At 30.8% G+C, this 21,672-nt stretch overlaps 1 protein-coding gene across 2 annotated transcripts in view; it reads right to left on the bottom strand.

Annotated features, from left to right (window-relative positions):
* Positions 1 to 7,791: 7,791 nt before the first annotated feature.
* The window catches only part of B9D1_2 (B9 domain-containing protein 1), a 62,289-nt gene continuing 48,408 nt past the window's right edge, over positions 7,792 to 21,672 (bottom strand). The window contains exons 7-15 of one of the 2 annotated variants that reach the window (XM_051211168.1): positions 21,332 to 21,423; positions 20,728 to 20,777; positions 19,238 to 19,365; positions 18,023 to 18,289; positions 13,433 to 13,503; positions 12,384 to 12,444; positions 10,760 to 10,908; positions 9,459 to 9,495; positions 7,792 to 8,018 (exon numbers count right to left, since the gene is read on the bottom strand). In XM_051211168.1, coding sequence (XP_051071206.1) covers positions 9,474 to 9,495; positions 10,760 to 10,908; positions 12,384 to 12,444; positions 13,433 to 13,503; positions 18,023 to 18,289; positions 19,238 to 19,365; positions 20,728 to 20,777; positions 21,332 to 21,423 — 840 coding nt within the window. In that variant the 3' untranslated portion in view covers positions 7,792 to 8,018; positions 9,459 to 9,473. The remainder of the gene's footprint in view (positions 8,019 to 9,458; positions 9,496 to 10,759; positions 10,909 to 12,383; positions 12,445 to 13,432; positions 13,504 to 18,022; positions 18,290 to 19,237; positions 19,366 to 20,727; positions 20,778 to 21,331; positions 21,424 to 21,672) is intronic. The other variant, XM_051211169.1, reaches the window with a different exon arrangement.

Raw genomic sequence — 21,672 nt, 5'->3', positions numbered from 1 at the left:
TAAGACCTACGATGGATTAATACAACACTTTATTAAACACTTCCGTATCAATTCATATTTCTATACGTGCTTCCTCCCTTTTAAGAAAAAAATCTTAATACTTCCCTTTAGCTTAGCAAAAAGATCATTTCCCTTTCAATTGAGATACTCTGTGTTTTTCACAATGAAACGTTGCTCTGATAACATTCAAAAATAGACAAAAATCCACATGTATAGTCTGTTAAATATCACTAATAACTGTAGGCAAACAAAATGAAATGTTTAAACAAAAAATGAATCCACTTCATATTTAGTCATTGATTTCAAGTGTTAATGCATAAATCAAACTGTATTTCCCTGAAATTTCGCGTCAAACAATTGAACCATTTACTTCAGCTAACTTAACAGCTTTATTTATGAGTAGCAGGCTTTAAATATTTTTGATTCAGTTATTTTCAACAAGGACTTAGTAGTTTTCTATAATAAGAAGAACAAGGATAAATGTTCATTTACTACTATTCCTTTATGTCAACTCCTGTATATTTTTGTGCCACTAACGTGCACAGTTATTTCTCGTATTGGTCTTTCAAAAACTCAATGTTTATTTGTTTAAGATGGATGATATCAAATTAAGCACAATTAACTATTTCGACAAAACAAAACCTGTTAACCAATGAGATATTGTGTGTTATAATTAAATGAAAATCTATTTACCCCTCATGATATTTTACCTGGTCACCATAAAAAAAGAAACAAATAAATACAATGGCAATTGATATTGTGATATTACTGAATATCTAATAAAATGTTGACTCTACAGGACAGTTTCAAAGGTTACATTTTATAATATGAATTTTCTGACTTTATACAAAAAAGAACTGAATGGAATTTCACACATGATTTACAGCCGATTTCATTTTGCTTTGAAAGTCATCATCCTAAAATATATATATATTAGGTATGAGAGTGAATTTCAGTTTGTTTCTTCGTAATGGAAGGCATCTTTTTATTTGTTTACAAGAAGAGAAAACCATTTATTTAACAGGAAATCCTTTAATTGTTATCATATCCAAATTACGGATTTTCAGCGCAATTTTGATGAAAAGTGCAACAAACAAATGATAGCCAGTGTACAAAATAGTTGAGTAAATGTAATGATGGTTAACAAATATTCAACAGCGTCAGCATTTACTCGTTTTTGTTTAAAATCATTACACATAAGCTTAGAAAATGGGGTCCGAACTCTTTCGTCCAGTTCGGTAAACCGAGTGTAACAGTCAAGCAAGATTGTTTGATATCACCATATTAGTTTCTTCACGGTTTTGAAAATTCTACAAACTTCATGATATTAGTCAGGAGCTAACCTTTTAATCTTTGAATCAGGGGATATTTTGTTTCTTGACTAACAGAGTTCTACTAATAGTTCAGGTACATAGAATATCATCATAAATGAACTGACTATGATGTTTCTAAAAATACAGTTATTAGTTCACTGTGGCTAATTTAATAAGTTCCGAGTTTAAAGTTATTAATGATTCTGATAAACAACATTCGATTACCAAAACTTGTAAAAGTTATTAATTAACATCTGATTACAGTTTTAGTTGAAGATCTTTCACATAATCTATGCCACTAAGATATTATTCAGTTCGTATAAGTACTTTCAAAGAAAAAAACAATATTACGTCATCGCGTTGCTGTTTTCTACCTTACTGAACAGACAAACTGAACGGATAGCTTAGCTGAAAGTTTTAAATTAACAGTAATAATTTTAATGTAACTGGGGAGATTAAACATATTTTAATTGCAGAGGTACTGTATGAAGACGATATTATTCTGATTAGTATCACCCAATAAACTATTCTTCATTTTTGCATTATCTTTATAAATTGAATTAGGCTCATTGAAAAAGTTATAAGATAATCGTTGTGATATGAAAATATTTTATGTTTTGACATTCATCTTCAAAAATATACTGACTGATGAATAATTTAAATTACTATTTTACATCAATCACCGTTTGTAAAACACTGTTACTATTGCCTAAATTATGCTTATTGATTTATTCAACGGCACTTCTATGAAACGATTAATTACTCAGTTTTAAATTATCGAACAAATAGTAACAGTTAGATTTGGGAATCCCTTTTGTCTACAAGTCGTTAATGTCATAAATGTTTAGTAACCAACAGTTATTGATTAGTTTAATCGAACGTTTATTTTACCAGTGTATTGGTAAAAAGCACAACTGGAGACAATTTATCCAGTATATATCATGCAATTTTATCACCTATAAACTTTTCTCTGATGAATAATGCCTATTCCAGATTGTTTAACTTCTAGACTTCAAACTTTCATTTTATCGAATGAAATTAGATATGAATTCAGTTCATCACATTCCTAACTTGATGACATTCATGATTTAGTTTAACGATTATACCATACAAATTGTAATAACTGTTTCTCTATCAACATAGTAATACTTTCTTATTTATTGGTCCATCCTAAACCTTCCTCAACCCATCTCAAATATATATGAGACAGCATTGCCAATATGAATTACATATCTAACTGATACAATGTCGTCGTTAAAGAACTGGCTTTATATTGTTAATGATCATGGAATTTCTTCAGATTTACACAGTGATTGCTTTCCTTGAACATGTTAATTATTCCATCGTCAATAGGAAGTAACTCGACCCCATAGAAAAGAAAAAGATTGGAGGTGGAAGTATATTTGTTCACACTAGTTTATGGTTAGATTTTGAGAAAAATTGGTTGAGTAGCACTCACCACCAATAAACAAATAATTGTACAGACACATTAAAGATATCGTCAGATTGAAATGTTGCAAATAACATACGTAACTGACCAACTGAGTTTATCACTCTCAACAACCATTTCAGTTCATGCTGAGTCTTACTAGAAAAGGTGTTGCATTTTATCGTCAGTCGAGTTTCTGATTACGGTAAAGGTTTTTAGTGACAAACAATTGTTGTCTACATAATTTAAGCTGAAAATACGTGTTTCACCATGATTATAATACAGTGTAAGCTGATCGATGGAAATATGCCTAATGCTAAACACCATCTGTAGCCAGCTTATCTGTTCTGTTCCGTAGCAATTTGGTTTGTCGATATTTCCCTGAAGAAAAGTCCGTTAAGACACCTGAAACTCCATGAGAGGTCAAGAGACTAATCGCCTAAGTAGTCTAATACTAAAATGACTCTATGTTTTAGATTTGATTGGTTCCGTTGTATCGGACGAAAACACAGATGGGACGACCATATGTACCTTGATATACCACTACAGAGTGTCCTGGTAAAATATGAAAACCATACATTTAATTCTCCATGTACAAAATGTACATTAAATGTCTCAGACTTGATTGTTCCTTCATTTTCATACCAATTACTCTCTATTTCCCTTCTTTTCATTCGACCTTCTTAACATTCTGCTGCCAGGTTTTTCAACTTTCGATCGGCGTTACATACTACTTATATCCATCAACATAAGTAGTATGCACCACATCATGACTGAAGAAAACTGGTAATGAAAACGATCAGTTTAATTAAGTTTTTCGAAAGGACCCAGTGGTTTAAAATCCGATAAACACAACTTCATTCACTACAAAGCCTCATGAAACCTCTAATCCAATAATAAAAGAAATCTTATTAATTAGTAAAATTTATTTCAGGGGTCACTTTATAATCTCCGTAGTCAGTTTGAATATCAAATTTGCTTAAACATTCAGAAGCAAATGCTTTCTTCCAAAGGAAAGAAATATATATCAGTCTTAGCTTTGTTTACGGAATTGTCTAAATTTTTCTATCCAGTTTATGTTCATCTTATATTGTAATAAATTTAAGTTTAGACGCCTGTTATGGTTGAGAATAAATTTTGAAATTACCTGGTGATAGGCCTATATTGTGCAGATTTAGTGCACTGGAGTTTCCGATTTTAATTTCATTGTTTGAGAATTTCACCAGTATGGGAATCCTTAAAATTTAGTTTTAGTAACAGATAGTTTTATCTGTTCGTAGTTGTTCTCTACTAGAGTCTTTTCAGCTCCGTGGATAAAGAGTAGGTTGAAAGACCATTGTAAACTTATCTGTCATTTTAATTTTATCCGCAAATGACCATAGAAAGTGAACATTGAAAACAAAGGACTATAATCACGTTTCTTTTGACATCGACAACGCATAAACATAATGTCTCAAGTGTCAAGGTATATTAAGACTCAGTAAGTTTGAAATTTTCGTAAAACAGCAAAATTATTATCAGTATTTCGCCTTTTTTTTCTCAAAAAATAACGGAGTTTGTTCGCAGGATCTTTCTGATTTGATCTTTACACAGATATCCTATGATATATATGTTATAATATGGTATTTCTGACAATCATGTTTCGACAAATGTTATGTAAAATAAGAGAACGTTGATAAAAGTTAGCAAGTGATACTGTATGAGTTTTGGTCTGGATACTTACTTACTTACTCCTGTTACTCCCAATAGAGCATAGGCCGCTGACCAGCATTCTCTAACCCACTTTGTCCTGAGCCGTCCTTTCCAGTCCTATCCAATTTTTGTCAATTTTTGTCATGTCTGTCTCCATTTCTCGGAGTATTGTGTTCTTTGGTCCTCATCTTTTCCTTTGTCCCTGAGGATTCCATGTGATAGCTTGCCTTGTGACACAGTTAGGTACTTTCCTCAATGTGTGTCCTATCCATCTCCAGCGCTTCTTCCGGATTTCTTCCTTCTCTGAGATCTGTTATGTTCTCTCCCACAGCAGGTTGTTGCTGATAGTGTCTGGCCGACGGATCCGAAGTATTTTGTGAAGACAGCTGTTAATATACATTTGTATGTTCTGGATGATGGCTTTCGTAGTTCTCCAAGTTTTCGCCCCATACAATAGAACTGTCTTGACATTTGTATTGAAAATTCTGACCTTGGTGTTGGTTGAAAGTTGTTTTGAGTTCTAGATTTTGGCACGGATAGCAACTATCATTATTTTGTTTTTCTGGTAATTTGTAAAATCGATTGATTTAATAACCTGTTTCAGGTATGGTGTATAAAAATGTTAGAAATATAAAGCTTTAATGACCGATGCAATATATCTACTTCCGAGTTTCACTTTAGCTTCAGAGCATTTTAAAGTTATACGATTAGCTAGATAATAAAATCATGCAAATTCACCAGTTTACGTTATTTTGGGTCGACGATAGAGCGATTATACATTGATTTCTGCACGTTTGCAACTTGAATATTTATAGTCTTTAATAATCACTGAAGTGATTCTAAGCGCTTAAGTACACTTTACGTGTTTCAGGAAAACGCAAATAATTATCTGACAGCTTGCAACAGTTAAAAACTGCCTCCATGATTTGTAAGGTTCTTCAGTGTTTGAATAACCATATTATTAAAACTTTTACGCTTGAAAATCTACATATTTGATTGTTCGTAGAGGTATATTATTAGAGTGGAAATGGAACAAATTTCATACTGATATATTTTATTCCCACCTTCGATGTTCAACTTTATCAAAATACTTTTTTCTTCCGATCGTCGTTTGATGGTCTCTTAAAAATTGTGATGTATTAGATCACGACGTTTATCGCTAATCGTTTTACAATTCACCTCTTTCTCGCACTTTTATTTGCGAATACCATCTTTTACATTTTATTTTTTATTTTGTATGTAATTTAAATCATTCGTATAAAATTCAGTTGAATATGTACGTTACGGCACATGTAAATTGATATGTGACGATAGATTTATCAATGTATGTTGATTTGTTTTTTACTTTCGATATCTTCCTTAGGGTGTTTTGTGGATGATTATAGGTAATTTTTAACGAGAATGAAATTGCTTCCCATTTCCATATTTATTCGTAAACGTAACGTCCCACTTACTTGGAATACTGATTTTCAGATTTTTCATCTCTTGCCCAATCAAACATTTTCAAGTACTCACGACGTTACAGCTTTACCTTTTTCCTACGGCCCTTAAGATCTTTTCGGAGGCCTGCTTCAATATCTGCGCTACCTGTTACTGCCATCTAGATATTTCAACAAGTTAATTATTTATTTTTGTTTTAAAACAACATTATGTCGATTAGTCGCATAACCTATTCGGGTGAGTTTCTAAAAAGTGTGCAACCTTTCGTTGTACAAGTTACAAAAGGCCCAATCAGAGATATTGTGGTTGCTGGCAATATGCAGCGAAAAGAATGTACATTTTTTCGATACTGATGTACTGAACTACTGACATTTAACTGGCGATCACTTAATATTTATTGTCAGTGTCGACCAAGAAGTAAGAAACGGAAACTTGCTGAAATACTTTGTGCTGAGAATTCTATATTGTACCAAAAATATAATATTGGATAAAGCTAATAATAATAATAATTAATTTCCTAAAGATAACTCAGTGCTCACACGGTCTATGACTCTAAATTGCTCTAACTTCTGATCATTAATTTTCCTTGTATAAATTACTTCACACGATCAGTGTCTTTTTAACAAATGTTCTTTCAAAACAACTTATTAATAGCGTATTTGAAAATATATTCACACTGGCATTTTTAATGTTGCAACTGTTGCTTGACGCTTGATAGTACTACTTTATTACTATTTCCGTTTACATTACAACTCAGGTTTAGTTTATTGGAACAGTGAACGCTACAAATTTGGTCACATTTTGGTAAACATAACTTTGTATGTCGTATGTGATGGAAGTTCATTTGACGTAGAAGCTGTAATAAAATGATGTAACTTAATGGTAAGTAATAAATTTTGGTTTTCAACGTGTAAATTGAGGTGTTATTTGAAAATTGTTTGTTAAATGGTGACAAAACTGTTCAGATTTTGAAAATACATAGTTTTTCTAATCCAATAACTCATTAGAGTTGTCGTATAAAATAAAATGCTTATGTTTCACAATATTGTATATTGTCTAGTTGTACTCTAATACTGTTTTATAGCATCTTCTACTCAATCTGATATTAAATAAAAAGAAAAATTAAAAAAAACAGGTAACGAAACAAACTAAACGACTTCTGTTCAAAATATTTTCTGACAGAAAAAGAAACAACTTCGATTTTCAGGTTTTCAGATGCGGTTAAATAAATTTTTTTAAAAAGTCCAGATGATACAAACATTCAAATTGAGGAAATCGTTACCACACAATATTTAAAAGAAAAATAGAATAAAAAATATTCGTCCAAACGACTCTGAACACTTTGTAATATAGAATTAACGACACTACATTACTATTAACGTTTCAAATATTCAGAGGACAAATCAATAAATGAAGGATAACAAAAATGCAACTTGAATAAAAGTTATTCTTGGTGAATCTTTATCGATAAACTCAGTAATCTACGAAATTTGAAAATTAGTGAAGTTACAATAATCGAAAAATTAAAGTTTCTAGGATGATTGACTAAAACTCTTGTAATATAACTTATTTCTAATCCAGTTCATCTAATCTTTCTACGCAATATAGCAAATACATACTCAGTCGGAATCTTATAATTTATTTATTCAGCGTAGAATATCTCAGTAGCAAGTTAAGAAGAAAACATACTCTACATCTATGTATATATATATATATATATATATATATATATTTATGTATTGAATGTGACGATGAAAACTTTATTCAAACAAAATTATCATCTTTTTTCAAAATATCAAAGTAAGTTATAATTTCGTATGATAAAACATTAGTTCAATGGCGGAACATTTTGTGGTGGTTTAATTTAAATTTTTAAAATATTAAATTTATTCTCCAATAGTTCCCATTGATGATTTATTTTATAATAGTTTATAAAAAATAGAAATATAAGCAAAACATATACACTTTTATAGAATCAGTATGAAAATCAGAGGAAATTTAGTTATTGCATATATATTAATTAAAAGTTATTCATTAATTGTAATAAAACTAGTTATTTACAATGATCTTCCATGATGAAAAGGCGGAGATAAATTCAGTTTGTTAAATTTCTGGAAGTCATTGCTATTCATTCAAGCAGTTCACTACAAATAGGAAGAAAAACAAAAAGAAATAAAGTGACTGTGGTTCTACTAGAAAAAGCATTAAATTGGCAACAAACTAATCATTATTTAATAAATCAAGACAGTAATTAATAAAATTTATTTCACCTGTTCTTAGGTAGAATTCATGAAATAAACTTGAAAAAGTATCGTGAAGTAATTGGTTTCAAGTTATAGGATAGTGTTCACATCAATTTGGCTAATAAATAACTGTATAGTTATCATCTAAAGTGTTGTATTATTGACAAATTTACAAACACAAATTCCTAAAGTTCACTTTGAAATTATTAAATCATCCGGATAAATCTGAGTTTAAAAACTTTACACAGTGTTAAACAAAACAATATTTCTAGGCAAACAATATTGTTTATATACGTGAACAACATTAAACTAATCAGTTTAGTTTGTTGGTTAATGTTAACAGTGAAAAGGATTATATTGTAAATTCATAGTAAGTTAATAAGTACAGTAGAAAATATTAAGAATAACAAATAGCATAATAACAGGAAAAAATATATTGACGAACATGTAACTGAAGACTTGAAGAAATTAACTTAATAACACGACAATCATTTAAGATTTTTGGATAGAAAATGTTTAAATAGTCAGTTTAAGCACCGATATGGTAAATAGGAGAAAGTAGACAAACAAATGGTTTTCTCGGGAGATTTAATAAATTAGTTGTAATCATAGAGAATAGAACTGTCGATCCGAATTCTAAAGCTTTGTTTATATGCAAGAGGTAAAAACAAACTATATTTGAGAATCCTAAAGATACTTGGAAAACTAGTCTAAATGTTTTAGTTCAATTAACTTTATGACCACTATCAAACAGGTGACAAATAACTGAGGTATGTACTGGTTTTATCTGACCTCTAAACTACGAATAGAGGTGCTCGCTAACTCATTTGATACATTGTCTGATCGTATACTCAAAATAACCTTCTCCAAGAAAGCTGCTGAATTGATATGCTAATTGGAATTGGTTACCCATACGGTTTTCTGATGAGGAGTATATATAAAGCGTAAAACATGACAGTCACAAAAGTTGTTATTAAGAAACCTATCTTCTTGAACTTGTAAATTAGTAAAAATAAACCTGGTCCTATCCTACACAGTAGACAACTGAGAAAGGTGTAGTCATTTTGGTGTAGCTTATTGCTGTTTATATCATCACCTTCGTATAAATTTGTAATTTTGCTTATTTTGATCGGTTACATAATTTCTTACGCTGTTATTATTGACTCATTAATGACCTTAACTAGTTTAATGTCAATCATATATATATAAATATAACCGTATATTAGAGTATTTGTGATGAAGATGTAATTGAAAAATACGGTTTTGTTGTAGATATTCAAATCACGTCTATTGTTATACGAATTAAGCACAGATATGAATCAGCAATCTAAATAAACTCACATGTATAAAAAATTCTCAATAAATACGATTTCTGCTACTAAAAATACATAAAATAATTGCAGGATCTTTGTTTCTAAATATTAATAATTGTGACTAGTCATTATAGTGAAAGCGTTATTACATATAAAATAAGGTTGGCTTTCATTACACGTTTATTCCACACGCTTGAATAAACTTTTGACAAACACGTTCATTTTAGAAGCAGTTATATGTTTTAAAATTTCGTTTTCTTTTTCCTTTAAATTCCTCATTGTTAAGCATGACCCAGTCATACTACAAATTGCATATTTCACACAAACTCGTACATAGATGATTACTTTAAAATGTATCTCTTTTATAATCAACATTATCTTGAATATTTATACGTATATGTATTACACACCAAAAATTACGATATCTTAAGTATAAAGTACAATAGTGCTATTTCCGCATTGCTATACAATGGGACAGTCACTTACCTGGTAATTCCAACTTCTCATTACAACTAATAATAATCAGTCCAATGTTGGTATGAATGAAAATGTCTCAAACATCTTATGGAGATTTGAGAAACAATATGTCACTGATGTTCCGTTCTTAGTAAAATACTAATGTTATGGATTAGTGAAAGAACGAACATCATGTCAAGAATATGAATAATGGAATTCGATAGTCTGTGCTGTCGAACAACATAGGTGACTTGTTGAAAATAAGCACGTAGTACACATCATGACAAGATTTTATTCAATAGTAAGTGAAAAGATGCGCTGTCTAAACCATATTATTGTAGGTCGGTATACCGACTATTAAGCGGATCAACTAGATTTTCAGCCTCGCTGTTCGAGACAAACGTAAGGGATTACATGATTGGAATAATAAGAATAGCAAGTTGTTAATAAATTTAAAAAATTGACACATTGATTGAACATAGACTCTTCATTCGACATTTAGAAATCGACCATTCGATTGGTTATAGAGGTATGTTATTTTTATTTTACTCCCACCTTTTATGTTAAACTTTATCAAAATACTTGTTTCTTTCGATCATCATTTGAAAGTCCATTTTATCGAAATGTGCCGTTTTAGATCATGAAGGTTATCACATGTCATTTTTTGGACTCCACTGTTCGCTGTTTTTGTGATGTCTACAACATCCACTTTGACATGATGTTCACTTTCAGAATTTTTATTTCGTTTATTTATTTGCATTTGTGTCGTAATTAAAATGTAATTCGGGGATCATTTGTCAATCAGTATTTAATTTGTGATATTTACAATAAAAATACAAGCTAGTAAATACAAAATTACATTTTTATCCTTACCGAGCTATTCGAACAATTATCATGGATGTAAGAAGAATTACTAGTAGACAGACTCCACCAAGTATATATACCGCCCAGTTCAACAACTTCTTGTTGCCTTGAACCTTTTGAAATAATGTTTCTAATGTTTCTACTGGAGGATATATTTCCTGGAAAACCAATAACAAGTGACACATTTTAAAGGCATTGTTTGATTCACATATTTCTTGCAAATTCTAATTTCATTCAAAATATACTATATTTAATAGAAGTTACCATTACAAATATTATGTTGAAATCTTGATTATGAATGTCATGAAGTTTATACGTAAAATAATTCGATTTGCGAATGCTTGTAGGACGCATTTTTCATCTTATCTGTGTCTTGTCAGGTTTTCGGTCTGATTATCATGCAGAAAACCGATTCTTCACATGGCGTTGTATAATAACATGACCTTACAAGTAATGCTCCATAAAAAATACCGCATGCTTGCGTAATGTAAAATGCTTTCCTTGAAATATAAGTCCCATGCCGCTATTTCGTCTAATTTCTCTGAACTATTAACTATTTTTTAAAATGCCTATCAATATATTTTTCTTCTTCGTAAATAACCAAATCGATAGAATGTTAGTCAAATTTTACTTCGGAGATAACAGAATTTACTAGTCAGTAGTAAAAATAGTTCCTCATCAACCGTCTCCTATAATTATTCATCACAGAGTTGAGCAAAAGAGTTTTAGATAATGATTGTTCAATTATTTTCTTTTATTTACTAGACTTTTCACTAACAAATTTTATTACACGTGGAAGACAGATATTAATGTCTACTGAAATAGTGTATAAAAAGAAAGATATAGTTTAAACGAGAAATTTCAAATTTCAATAACCTTAACACCTAAATATCAGTTAATGCACCATGATTGTAAGATGTTGTGCTGACTAGCGATGTTTACAAACATTCTGTATAAAGGCATAAAATTTAAGGTTCATAATAGTGATATAGAATGAGGTTGATTGCTTAATAAATTATTTTTGTAACCGACATCTTTTACTTTGACAGAAATCTGAATAAATAATCTAGTTGACAAGAAGTGTCTAACTAGTCACTTTGAAATCAATGTAGCTAGTTAAGTTAATTGCATCTGGCTTTTATATTTATAGTTTGTATATTAACATTACAAAAATAAGCTGCATAACATTCACTTTTTAGTTCAAGAACTACCGGTGCATTATTTGAAATTCTATTGATATGAAATGGATTTGATTAAACTATCAGTTGATTATCACATATAAATCATTAATCCTACAAGTATGAAGAGTTTTAATTAACTACAAATACAAGCGGAAATTCATCAAATCCAATTTATTCATGTAGTAATGATATTTCGCATATTAAGAGATTCATTATTTGTAAATATTCCCTGAGACAAAGTTTACACATTTAAATACTATAAGATTTCTGTGTCATACATTTTTACACTGAAAGGATTTTATACCCCTCAGATGTATATCAAACAGTTATAATTTATATTATTTCCCTTAAGATCTTTTTTCACGTATATCTGTGTAGGTATGTGTTTAATTCAATATAATAACTAAATACAAAGTATTAGAATGTTTTTAACACAGTTCTTTGGAACGCACATTAACAATTCTGATAATAGGGAAGAAATAGGGACCCCTCATCATTTTGAACGGCATACTTCTAAATAAACGATTAAACAGAAAGTAAAATTGAAAATAAATACCAAATATTTATGAAAATTCATCACAAGCTGATTGTTCTATAAATTCATCGTAATCAAACAAACTAATTTCGACAAGCTTAGTATTATTCAAGATTTATTTTAGTATAAACCATGTAATGAGAAATAGATTGGTCACATGTGAATTGGCGCAAGCTGATACAAACTATACTTAGGTCTCCAAATAAAATGAGTTCGCTTATTTCAGATAATGACAAATATGTATTTCTACTCAAATAGTTTGTAATTAAAGATAACGATCAAATTGGTAAGACTGAATTTCTTTGGAGCAAATATTCGACTTTCATCGATTGCTTATAGTCTTACGAATGAGATGCTGGTTTACAGATATTTTTTTGAAGTCAAAGCTATTGCTTTAAATGATTTAATGATGCAAGACTAGAGATAACTGAAACAGCCAGTGCTCAAATCTTTCGCTAAGATGAGATTATTGTGAGGTTAATTGATTTAAAATCAACACTACTCTTTAAATCCACACTGTTCTCCAAAGCATCATGTTTTCGAGCGTTTTATGAGTTAAGGCAAATATTTTAATTGAAATTCATTTTATCAGTAACCAATATCATTGAAATCACTGTTAACTCAGTAATTCATATCGGTGATCACAGTCATAAATTTATTTATTCTATTTTCTTTGCTCATATCTATAAAACAAAGTACTTTCGCTCAGGATATGCTTAGAGGTATACTAAAGTGAAATATAATGTTCCGTCATATAGATTATAGTATTTTAAATGCTTTTCCAGATGGGAAATAAAATTCGAATAATTTTTTCCCTATGCTTGGAAGTTTAGCCTTTTCAATAAGGAAATGATCCTAATCAAAATGTTAAGGGAATAAACTTTTAACTTATACATACATATAAAACTACATACATATAAAACTGCAGTTGTGAAAAAGTAAATCAATAATGTTATTTATGCTTACGATCTCTTTTCATTGTCTATATAAAAATTGATCTGCATGGACTGATGAGCTCCCAGAGCGAGTCCAGTCACCTAAATATGTATCAGAAGGTAATTAGTAAAATTATACAAACTATTATGAGTATTAAATTAAATAAACTGAAAATGATAAACTTTTGTTTATATTTGTTATTTTAGAAAAGAAAAGAAATTAATAAAAGTTTAAAGGAAAATCAGCATAATACAATCATGATTTTAACGTTCAAATGTCAACTAAATTATATTTCAGTTTTTTTTTATTAATTTCAAAAGAATTATTAGAGATCACTTTCTCACTAAGACGATTGATTTTCGTAATATATTGTGATGCTTGAATGAAATAATGATACCATTGTACTTGTTGAATGCTTGATTTCGAATTCTAAATACAATACATTCGTTTGTGCCTATCTAGTACTTCTTGATCTGATTACCTTATTTCTGGGGTTCCTAGTTCATACTATAATTCAAAACATCAAATTGGCGTCGCGATGGAGCCTGTAATGGAATTGTTGGATATACATTCAGAGCTCGATGCTTTTGAGGATTATTTTGAAAGGTTCGAAATCTGGGCTATGACCAAGGAAGATGCTGAGGATGTTAATATTGTGGTACATTTCCTCACATTCATCGGAAAAGAAGTATACAGCTTATTAAGAACTCTGGCTATGCCGGAAAAACCTATCTCGCTTCCTTATACAACTCTCAAGGAACTGCTGCTAGACTATGTTAATTATACAAATTTCGAGCGCAATCAAGGAAGATTTTGTAAGGTGATTCATGAGGATATAAAAAATTCCACTACATTACTACGTCATCCCAACCCAGTGCATACTCAAGGCTATGCAAATAATTCATTGAGGAGTTGCAATGCATTTCAAAAAGATGGGCACAAGTTTGGTCAATGTTTGTCCTGTGGCAAGTTCCACTCTTTTAACTCATGTAAATTTCGTAATTCTAAGTGCTCTAAATGTGGTGATATTGGACATATTCAGTCAGTTTGTAATACTACTGTTCATCTTGCTGCAACTAATATTAAGTCTTGTAATTCTGATTCTACTGAGTCGAGTATTCATGATGATCATTTATCTTTATCAACGATTTTAAAAGACAGTGTAGAGTCATATAGCAGTTCGGAGTTAAATGAAACTCAGAATCCTTGTGAGACAACGGTTTCTAATCAATCAATTTGTCAGAATTCTCATGTTATTGTACCAAATATGGCTTTTCCTAATAATTCATACATTTCGGATGAGATTTCTTACAAATCTGAAGAAAATATGTTTAGTAAACATAATTATGATCGAAAACCTGATGTAGTTTTGATAGATGCTAATTTTTCTAATGATCCTTTACTCTGTAATGACATTCTTAATAAATTTGAGGAAACTATTTCAGAAGAATCAAATCTTGATGTCATATCAAATATTATTTGTCCTCATAATGCATTTGTTTCTTGTGGAAAATTTGTTCAATGCGAACCACAAGTACTAAATGAGCTCGATTCTGATTACAATTCAGATGATTTCATATCAAATGCTGTTTATCCTTATCACAAAAACACTTCTAATGTTTACTCTAGTCAATGTGATAAATATGTTTTGAGTGAAGTCACATTATTCATAACTTGGGGATATAAAGATCCAACATTATTTCGTGGTGGAGGATAGTGTTGAAAAATCTATGGTTCAAATTCTAGATATTAATGATTTCAGTACAAAACCGACATGCTGATGGTATACAATTCCAGGTGAGTCTGTTCTGATTTCGGTTGTTAATTCCAATACTAATGAGCACATTCTAGATACTACAGAGTTTTTATCCAATACAATGTCGGACAGACTCAGGATGAACTTAAGAAGAAGACGTACAACCTATAACAGACAATTATATTCCAATTTAAGCTGTGGTAGATGTGGTGTTTGAATTAACTAATGATCCTTTTGTACTTGTTGAATGCTAGATCTCGAATTCTAAATACAATACATTCGTTCGTGCTTGTGTCGTGATTCTTGATTGAATTGCGTTAATTTTGGGATTTTTAGTTCGTACTATAATTCAAATAATTCAAAACATCAAATTGGCTTCGCCAGCAGGATCCTGTGATGGAATCATTGGATATACATTCAGAGCTCGATGCTTTTGAGGATTATTTTGAAAGGTTCGAAATCTGGGCTATGACCAAGGAAGATGCTGAGGATTTTAATATTGTGGTAAATTTCCTCATATTCATCGGAAAAGAAGCATATAACTTATTAAGAACTCTGGCTATGCCGGGAAAGCCTATCTCGCTTCCTTATACAACTCTCAAGGAACTGCTGCTAGACTTTGTTTAGTATACAAATTTTGAACGCAATAAAGGAAGATTTTGTAAAGTGATTCATGAGGATATAAAAAATTCCACCACATTACGTCATCCCAACCCAGTGCATACTCAAGGCTATGCAGATAATTCATTGAGGAGTTGCAATGCATTTCAAAAAGATGGGCACAAGTTTGGTCAATGTTTGTCCTGTGGCAAGTTCCACTCTTTTAACTCATGTAAATTTCGTAATTCTGAGTGCTTTAAATGTGGTGATATTGGACATATTCAGTCAGTCTGTAATACTACTGTTCATCTTGCTGCAACTAATATTCAGTCTTGTAATTCTGATTCTATTAAGTTGAGTATTTATAATGATCATTTATCTTTATCAATGATTTCAAAAGACAGTGTAGAGTCATATAGCAGTTCGGAGTTAAGTGAAACTCAGAATCCTTGTGAGACAACAGTTTCTAATCAATCAGCTTATCAGATTTCTCATGTTATTGTACAAGACATGGTTTTTCCTATTAGTTCACTTATTTCTGACGAAATTCCTTGCAAATCTGAGGAAAATATGTTGAATGAACCTAGTCATGATAGAAAACCTGACGCAGTCTTGATAGATGCTGATTTTTCTAATGATCTTTTACTCTGCAATGAGATTCTTAATAAATTTGAGGAAACTATTTCAGAAGAATCAAATCTTGATGTCATATCAAATATTATTTGTCCTCATAATGCATTTGTTTCTTGTGGAAAATTTGTTCAATGCGAACCACAAGTACTAAATGAGCTCGATTCTGATTACAATTCAGATGATTTCATATCAAATGCTGTTTATCCTTATCACAAAAACACTTCTAATGTTTACTCTAGTCAATGTGATAAATATGTTTTGAGTGAAGTCACATTATTCATAACTTGGGGATATAAAGATCCAACATTATTTCGTGGTGGAGGATAGTGTTGAAAAATCTATGGTTCAAATTCTAGATATTAATGATTTCAGTACAAAACCGACATGCTGATGGTATACAATTCCAGGTGAGTCTGTTCTGATTTCGGTTGTTAATTCCAATACTAATGAGCACATTCTAGATACTACAGAGTTTTTATCCAATACAATGTCGGACAGACTCAGGATGAACTTAAGAAGAAGACGTACAACCTATAACAGACAATTATATTCCAATTTAAGCTGTGGTAGATGTGGTGTTTGAATGAACTAATGATATCTTGGTACTGGTTGAATGCTCGATTTCGAATTTTAAATACAATACATTCGCTTGTGCTCATCTACTACTTCTTAATTCAATTGCGTTATTTCTTGGATTCTTAGTTTATACTACAATTCAAATAATTCGAAACATTAAATATATTTTAACTGTGAAGTTCTTTTATTGTGATCTTATAATTACTGAAGATATAATCGTTCAATATTAAGCAGATTTCAAGTAATTCTGTACTCAAACTAATTTGAAATAATTTAGAAACAATAACTTATATGTGACTAATTTGATAGCCGTCAACAATCTTAATAACTAGAAAATATTTAATAGAAATCGTATTGTTGATTAATATTTGAGTTCCGATTATCTTTCATTTAAGTTACAATGAAACTGACAAATGTTATTCGAAAGTGTTTGGTGTTTCTCTGTTGATATCACTGAGGATTGTATTTGGTCATTCTTTATTTAACTGAGTACTTCAACTGATGTCGTTATGTATTATTTTTAGTCAATAAGTTTTACATATTTTTAATTTTCTTTCATTGAAGACTAATCAATTACATATACCTTTTTCACACTGTAGACATTTATTCAGGTTCATGAACCGTGTACTTGTTCGGTCAAACATAAGAGTTATGATTGCTGAGAACATGTTCATATGATTTAGTACTTATTAATATTCAAAAAAATTGTAACTACCATCGACGTTGACAATTTGTATGTTAGATTAGTGCATACTAGGTAACCTCAAAAATGATTATTTTCTGTCGAAAAACAACTTGAGAATGTATTAAGAAGCATCCAGAATTTAGATGATAAACTATTGTGCTGATAAATCTGAATTACTCCCCTAACATATAACCAGCACAGTGGTAAGGAATGGCTACAATGTATATCCAGCAAACTGAACGTGAACCCAAGGGATTGTTATACAAAAGTAGAAACTGTTGAACCTCATTTATACGACGCAATAAACCATTACGATAACAAATAATTAACACTAGGATAAATTAACTTATTAACAACATTCATTACTTACGGGATCTACATACAAAACGGTATTGTCATCAACTTCATCTGGCTCACTTATGCCACCAAACTGATTTCTGATTTTAGGATCCGCACCAGCAAAATGACCTTGTGAACCGTATAAAGGCATATAGTTGTCGGACTCTAAACATGGAGAAAAAGAAACAAAACCTTCTGGTGCACACTTTGGTTCGTAAGGCTGGCCTTGACAAAACTCCGAAGGTGATGGGTAAATACTAGAGTTCTCTTCAACTTCTACCGGCGCAAATAGTAAAACCTAAATGTCATTGGCAAAGCGATGAAATATAAAAACAAAAAGTACATATATATATATATATATATATATATATATATATATATATATACACAATTGTTTCTTCCTAAAAGAACATAAATGTCTCAGCATCACTATTGTTACATTCTTATTAATATTTTTCATATAATCTGGAGATATAAACAGTTACATAATAATAAGCTGTGATTAGATATTCAGTTGAGTCAGTTATCCAGATAATGTATCACTGCTACCCTCATTTGTTCCAGTTAGGAAATTTACTTAACTACTCACATTAAAACATTTATTAGCACTTGATAAGAATAATCTTCTGAAGATGTCTCCTGGAAACAGAATTAAGTGCGAAGATCAAGATAGTTACTCTAAGAATTCCATCAAAACGGTTTTTGAATCTGAGATGTGTTGAATATCAGAATAATTAGTCCATATTCAATATCATTTCAAGAAGTTTCGTTTTGAGAAATAAGGTATTCGCCACCAAACCATTGTCCGTTAATGGTACATGCAGATGACGTACTCACAGGTCAGGTGGAGTCATCCGAACACAGGCTAAATCACCATTAAGGATCCAGAAGTAGACTAACCAGTGCCAGCATGGATGGGTTTTATACCAAGAAAAATTTTGTGTAAAAATTTTAATGCATGGTAAGTCAACTTAACAAGTAATAATTTTGAAACCTTTGACCATCTTTATGATGCAAATGAAGATTCTTAAGTTTCCCTATTAGTTGTGGCTATATGATTAGGAGCTATGAAATTCATAATTATATCCTAGAAGTTCTTCCGTCTCCCGAATGTAATGTAGTGTAATGAAGGTAAACTAAAATTTGCCTTGATGCAAACATGCAGTTATTTAAAAAAAACGTGCGAGTTCATGTAGCAATCCTATTTCAATAATAACAGTATAAAAAAGGCAGGATATTTTCACACCTGTAATTTTGAAAATTTAGGATGTGGCACTAATTTTTTTGCCTCCATTATTACTGAGCGACAAATACCCGGAACAAAAACGTGCCTCCGTGCACCAACACTGAGATCGAAGCCTATGAATGCCCCTTCTAAAAATGTAACAAAAGAAAAGTCTTATAAAACGATAAATACACTTTTTCTTTTGTTTCTTTATTTTCATGCGATCAAACTGTCAATATATTTACATTTAATCTAATTAAAAGTCAATAATCAACGCACTGCTGAACGTTCAGTAATTATCTTTACGATGACAAACCGTGGAAGCGTAACAAAGGAGAGCATCTTATTTATTGCCCATTATAATATGTACGACTGAGTTTACCAAATGTGGGTATTCCGTTTATATTTACTATGATACATGAAGGCTCAAGATTTTATCTGAATTTTATTTAGAAATAGAATACTGCTGCGTCACGGATGTAAAATGTAAACATGTCAAATAAATGTATTTCTTTCTTTAAACTAACAGAACTAGTTCAAGTGACCTTAAAATGTAATACTGAGATATATAAGCTTATAGTTATGTAAGATGTTAGACCTTAACACCGTTGGCTGCCGGCTCAGTGGTCTAATGGTTAAGCTCTCGCGCGCGAGGCTGATAGGTTCTGAGTTTGAATCTCGCGTGAGGTGGGATCGTGAATGGGCACTGCTGAGATGTCCCGTCCTAGGACGAAACGGCCGTCCAGTGCCTCCAGGTTTTCCATGGTGGTCTAGCTTCAATTGACTGATGATTTCATTTATTTAAAATATATTGTTAGACAAAAAATGAGGAGTGGCTGCGCAATATCGTGGATTGATTGAATTTAGACATTAATGCCGTTAGATCCCAGCTCAGTAATTTATAGTCGTAGTGTTCGCGTGCAAGATCGAAGATTCTGGGTTCGAATCTCGCATGAAGGGTCGTGGGTGCTCACTGCCAAGGAGTCCAACACTTGGATGAAATCGCCATCCAGTTTGTCCGGGTCTTTAATGGTAGGCTAAAACTGATCGATCCATAATCTTAATTGAGGGAAAAATAATCTTTCTATTTAAAATTGAAAGATTTGTTTTGTAAGATTTAAGCATCTAGGCTTAACAATTGGTTCATTGAAGGGGTTCAGTTGATTATCCTAAATATAGTATGAATACATCTTTGAGGAAAAGTGCAAAGTTTGATAACTATTAAGTTGTGTTACCAAGTTTAATATTCATGGGTGCTGTCCCTGACATTTATCACTGGAAACAGTGATTAGTAAATGACGCCTAACACAGATGAATAATGTGTACAAATTGAAGTCAGTGATTCAGCTTTACTGTATAGTTGCTATTGATAGCAATCACTCACAGTTTATTGCAATAACCCAGTAATAAATTGTTAAATGATTACAGAATCAATATCAAACATCACAAAATCATTATTTCATCTTGAAACAAATACTAAAGTGGTTTAATAATAAGATTAATTTCCTCACCACTTCCATTAATCATATTCGCATATTTACTTTTCCATACGTTTAGTTCTCTGTTACAAAATTACAGAAATAAAAAACTGTTATTTAAGCTTTCTTAGTATTACAATTTAAGTAGAGATTGGTCCAGCATATTATTAAGTTTCTTTAATACCTCAAAGTTAAGATTTTCAATAAAACATTTAACTTCAATTAATCATAGACATTTTTCATGTGTAAATAATTTCTGAGCAGTTTTGTTGCTATACGATCCGTGTTAGATAAATGTAGAATTATTGAAGTATTTACCAGTTGAGTACCTTAATCTTAAACTTTATTATGTAAATATTTGGAATTGAAATAAAATACAGTATCTAATTGCACAGTCTTCCTACATACCGCAATTTACAGTTTTTTTATTCTTCAGAAAAATGCATCTTCTTGTTGAAGTATGACGTCTATTAAGTATTTATGAAATAGACTGAAGCTTTTTTAAACTAACTAATTAAATTTGTACCCCAATCTCTCAAATATATATAAACTTTGTCCTTTCTAGAATCTAAGATTCCACTGAAGTAGCAATTTATCGAACTAATAGATACTAATATACAATTGGGAAATGTCTTACTTTTCTCCTTGGAATTCTTCAACCTTTCCTCTTTCATTTATATCGTCGACACCTGTTTTGAGCAAAAATTCTTCAGTGCTAGTGCCGTTCTCCTGAAAGTAAAAAACTTAATTTTTACAAGGACTACAGTAATTACATCAATCGTGGAGTAGAACATTTAAAGAAGAAATGTCCTTCATATGTTAATAAAATGATATTCAAATAGGTTATAAACACTATTGAAGTTTCTTAAATGTTATATTTTAATATTTCTCGTAAGAAACAATAACTCACTGTCTTATAAAAAGTTTGAAAAGAGAATTAAATACACTAAACCAAAACTTGTAGAGGATTTCTACTCC

Source organism: Schistosoma haematobium, chromosome ZW (assembly GCF_000699445.3).
Source record: "Schistosoma haematobium chromosome ZW, whole genome shotgun sequence".
NCBI classification, from domain to species: Eukaryota; Metazoa; Platyhelminthes; class Trematoda; order Strigeidida; family Schistosomatidae; genus Schistosoma; species Schistosoma haematobium.
Note: the sequence above shows the minus strand (reverse complement) of the source record. Positions and strands in the feature narration are given on the sequence as shown.